The sequence below is a fragment of the Trachymyrmex cornetzi genome, unplaced genomic scaffold, assembly GCF_001594075.2.
Source record: "Trachymyrmex cornetzi isolate Tcor2-1 unplaced genomic scaffold, Tcor1.1 C4004152, whole genome shotgun sequence".
NCBI lineage: Eukaryota > Metazoa > Arthropoda > Insecta > Hymenoptera > Formicidae > Trachymyrmex > Trachymyrmex cornetzi.
Window position 1 is genome coordinate 1 of NW_017295510.1, and position 5,387 is coordinate 5,387.

The following is a 5,387-nucleotide window of genomic DNA, read 5'->3' on the forward strand; positions in this document are numbered from 1 at the left end:
GCCAAAGTTTCAAATATCGAGATATCTTGCTGACTGTAACTGTATCTTTAAAGAAAACAACCTTTCGAAATAATTGTTTTCGAGCGCATAGTGATTCGTACTTCCAGGTAGCTGGGTATAAATACCCGCATATCTTCTCCTCCGTTGTAGTAAAATTTTTAAGAAATAGCTTCAAAATTGCTCTTGAAATGATATACTTTCCGAAAAAGTTACAAACATTTTTTCAACTTCTCGGCTCGTACATGTATGAAAAAAGTTAAGTTATTGATAATCACGTGCAAACCACGTGTTCAGGTAGTGACACCAGGTAGTGACACTTGGATAATATCGTCTTTAATTTACAGATAACTCACAAGAAGAATGGATAACTTGCCCAATAACTGTGTTTTATGCGATGAACCAACAACGGAGGATACAGCCTGCACTGTTGGTTCAAAGGCAATCGAAAAACTTGTGGTGTCAAGCAAGAGGCGGAAGGACAAAAAATACTACCGTATGCAGGAACGTAACTCACTTGTCATTCATAGAAGCTGCCAGGTATCGTACAACAGAGAACGTTCAATATCCATGGTAGAGAAAACTGCAGCAAATAAGGAAAAGAAAGAACAAGAAGATAGAGAATCAGCAGCATCTTTTGATTTTTCTATTTATTGTTTATTTTGCGGAAAAAGTGCTAATAAGAAAGATCCGAAGGCACATGTTAAACGCGTTTCAAGTGACGAAACAAGAAAAAAAATCTTACAAGAATTGATTTCGCGGCCGAAGAACGATTTTAATAATAATTTATTGAAGCGGTTGCAATACGTTGAAAAACTACAAGATAAAGACGCTCGTTATCACGCTCGGTGTCTGAGCTTGTTTTATAATTACAGGCCAGTCAAATTAACAAACGATGTAGTAAATGATGAAATGACCAATTGCGTGCATTATGTTATTAACTACATTTTGGACAACGCAGAAGACTCGCAGCTATCTTTAAAAGATATTTTAGAACATTACGACGGAGAAATTCCACGTCTTGCCAGAATAAAAGACAAATTAGAAGAACATTTTGGAGAGGATATTTTTTCATACAATATACATAACGATATTATTATATGTTTTCGCGCTTCTCGAGATAAAATTTTAGAGGATGGCTGGCGCTGTGCTAAAAAAAAGAAAAATAAAGAAGAAGAACGTCTAGAAATAGTTAAACAAGCGGCACATATCATTTTGCAAGACGTACGATCTCGAAAATATGAATCGCATGCATACAAAGCGCCTAACAGCTTCTTCGACAATGTAGACGCGGATGTTCCCGAGACATTACAAACTTTTTTAGATATAATTATTAAAACTCATAAACGTTCGAATGAGGAAAGTACAAAATGGAATAATCGCGTCGCGACAATCGCTCACATTCTCATTTCTTCCATTCGACCGCGAACTTTTTTATCTTCCATACTTTTGGGATTATCTTCCATGATTCACAAAAAGCACGCATCCAGAAACTTGATCGATTCATTGTCTAATCTTGGCCTCATCGCGACTTACAGAGAAACCATGCTATTTGAAACTTCCGTAATTAATGATCCTGAACAATTTCAAATCAATGGCGACAGATTCGTACAATTTATATTTGATAATGCTGATCATAATGTAAATACACTTGATGGCCGTAATACTTTTCACGCCATGGGTGGTATCATGTGTGTAACACCTTCGAGTGCTTTCTCTGCGGCTAAAACGATTCAGCGACTGAAGAATATTCCATCAGCTGAAACGATTGGTAAATTTGGTTTCATCGATGTTATGCAATTTGAAAAAAAAAATTCGGCTGGACTGCAATCTATTATTGTTGAAAATGTAGATGGGGAAAATTATCGTCCTATTGACTTGACGTTTACTGACATTCTATGGCTTTATAGTAAAAACAAAAATCCAAACGCAACTCCTGGCTGGAATGGTTTTATGCAAAACATAAAACATTCTGATGATTATGCAACATCCAAAATCTTACCACTACCATTTGTTAATGCTCCTCCCAGTGATATGAATACAATTTTTACTGTACTGATAGAAGCAAGTCGTAGAACAATGGCAGAAAATCAAGAAGTTTGCGTGGTTACTTTCGATCAGCCCTTGTATTACAAAGCAAAAGATATAATTACCTCGATAGATCCGCGAAATGATCCTTATAATTTGCGTTTTATTTTTGTGAGGCTTGGAGGTTTCCACATGCTGATGAGTTTTTTGGGTTCCATTGGCTTCATAATGGATTGTAGTGGCCTTAAAGAAGCATTTGGGACCATTTTTGCTGAAAATTCTGCTGAAAAAGCTCTTAACGGCCATGCTTTTTCAAGAGCTGTTCGGGGCCATATTTTAGTTCAAGTTGCTCTTGCAAATGTTATTTTTTCGTACATTAATTTTGATGCGTATGAAAAACTTCAATTAGATCGCATGCTGCAAGAGATTGAAAATCCATACATCGAACACGAAATATTAAAAAATAATGCTAGTGACTTACTGTCGAAAAAATTTAAAGATACGTTACAATATTTACAAACTTTTGGTCCAACTGCTTGCTTATGGATTCAATATTTCACTTTAATCAATATTATGAAACGTTTTATTGAAGCAGAGCGCTGTGGTAATTGGGAGTTGCATTTATCATGTGTTCGTGACATGATTCCATATTTTTATGCCTCAGGACATTACCTGTATGGTAAATCGAGTCAACTGTACTTGCAAGATGCTATGAAATTGGAAAAACAACTCAATGTCATGGAATTTGATAAGTTTGCGAAATGCGGTTACTTCACTATTCGTCGCAGTAATAAATATTGGTCAGGCATCTGGTCAGATATGACCATAGAGCAAGTGCTCATGAAATCTATGAAAAGTGCCGGTGGACTTACTCATGGCCGCGGTATTTCAGACAGTGTTTTATGTAAGTGGATTCTCTCAAGCATTATTCTGACAGAGATATCAAACGAAATGGAAAACTTTTGTAACGTGTGTTATTCAACATCTGAGCAGCACGTGGATGCAGGTGTATCTCGGATTAAACGAGATGCGTCAGATTTAGACAAACTTGTAAGTTTTTTTTCAACTTACGATCCATTTCCAGCATCAAATACAATTTCGTCGATATATTCTGGTGTCGTTGGAAACGAGTCGATAAATTGCCATCAAGCTGCAGAAGTTGGAACTCAGTTGTTACACAACACAATTGGCAAATCGTTTGCTTCATTGAAGTCTGTAAAAAAAAATCGAGTACAAACACTGCGATCTGTGCATACGTATGTAAAAGTACATGACGAGAAAATTGAAATAAATCCCTTATTGATATTTCAGAGAATTGCTTTGAATATAAAAACAAAGACTGACATGAAACAATATTTAAAATATGAATTAGCTCCAATGCCTCTCTCAATATTCGATGATTCCGGGATGCGGAAAACGCAAAAATCGCTTTTTTATGATAATTTCAATGCTATACAGCCTTCGCCAATCTTTCAAAACTGCATCAACGTCATAGATGGCGGTTTTTTCATTCATAAAGTTGTTTGGACGAGTAATAAAACTGTTTCTCAAATATTAGGATTTTATACACTTTATGCAGAGAATCATTTTACAAAAAATTCAGTTTTTATTTTTGACGGATACCCAGACAATCTTGCGTTAAGTACCAAATCCGTGGAACGCATGCGGAGACAAATAAAGCAGACCGGAAGAGAAATTAATTTTGACTTGAATACAAATATCACCTGTCCGAAAGAAAAGTTCTTTTCAAACGAAAAAAATAAAAAAAATTTTATCTTCTTATTAGCTGGGGAATTACAAAAATTAGGATTTACTACTGACACTGCTCAAGAAGATGCCGATACTCTGATTATATCTACGGCTATTCAGTTACAAAAAGACAATCAAAGTATAGTAAAAATTATTGGAGAAGACACAGATCTGTTAGTATTATTGATGCAATTAGCGCCTACAAATCAAGATATATATTTCTGTAAGCCTGGAAAAGGCCAAGAAAGTGAAAAAGTTTATAATTGTAATAGTTTCAAGTATCCCGGATTAATTAATTACGTCGCATTGTTGTATATAATAACGGGATGTGACACTACGTCATGTTTTTATAAAAAAGGAAAAAATAAAATTTTAAAAATATTCAAAGATGAAAACGAAGAAAACCTGCAAAAGTTTGATATATTTTATGACAAAAAAGCAAAGCACAAACACATAGCAAAAACCGGGTGCGAAATAATTTCAAGTATATATTCATCCCAAAAAAACGATGAACAATTGAACGAATTAAGATACTTGCTTTTTGAAAAGTCAACAGCTAAGTCTTCTTTTCATTTGGGAAATTTGCCACCAACTGAGGGTGCTGCTACTCAGCATGTCTACAGAACCTATCACCAATTGCAAACGTGGCTGGGATATGAATCAGATCCGCAAAAATGGGGTTGGAAAGTTGTTGCAAATACTTTGGAACCAATTTACAGCTGCGACCCAATGATCCCCGAAAATATCATTAAAAGAATTGCATGTAGATGTGAAAGTGGTTGTAAATCTAACAATTGCGGCTGCAAGAAGCATGGATTGAAATGTTCAAACATATGTTTGCGATGCACAGACGAAAATTGCTCCAACATGGAAGATGAATTATTAATAATGGATTCAGACGATGATATAAACGAGCTAAATGGTGAAGACACAACGCCAAAAGCTAATTCGGACACTATTGATAACAGCGTCGTTATCGATAACGATGACAACATCGACGAATTATGTACAAAACGACGAAAATTATGTTAATTTTATATTTATCGATATTCTTCACTGAACATTCCGTACTGTTAATTGTTGTATTACTAAAATAACATGTTTTTAATATTCACAAATAAATTTTAAACTACTTCATGGTACTAAATAGTCAATAAAAAAACTAAAAAGTCAATAAAAAAACTACTTCATGGTACATTTACTAAGTGTTTGAATTTCTTTTTGCCCAACGAATCTCCAGCATATGATATATGCAAGGTATGTAGAATTTATTCACACAAACATTACAAATTAAATTATAAAGTAATAGAAAAAATGTTTTTAAAGTTTACTAAATATCAATGTTTTCAAATTTTTAGACGATCCTTGGACATATTATTTATTAAACGATAATATAACGTATACGATTGTACTTATTTCTTCCAGCTACCCCAGATTAAGTACTCAAGGATTTCTGTGAGTCTTCTGAAAGCCGAGAAAATTATAATTCCTTTCACACAAGCGATTTTGAACGCGCGATTTCTATTCACGAGCCGCTGAGCGGCCCGTCGGCGCTCTCCCCACTCTGCCGTCCGACTGCGGCTGCCGCGTCCCGCGCTCGGGGTCTTCACTTC

The 5,387-nt window shown here is 35.2% G+C and overlaps 1 protein-coding gene across 1 annotated transcript; it reads left to right on the plus strand.

Moving 5' to 3' along the window:
• Positions 1–348: 348 nt before the first annotated feature.
• LOC108757408 (uncharacterized) lies at positions 349–4,903 on the plus strand. Its single transcript, XM_018521977.1, has 2 exons — positions 349–537; positions 873–4,903. The coding sequence occupies exons 1-2, from the start codon at positions 395–397 to the stop codon at positions 4,804–4,806; spliced, it is 4,077 nt and encodes a 1,358-aa protein (XP_018377479.1). The 5' UTR covers positions 349–394; the 3' UTR covers positions 4,807–4,903.
• The last annotated feature ends 484 nt before the right edge of the window (positions 4,904–5,387 follow it).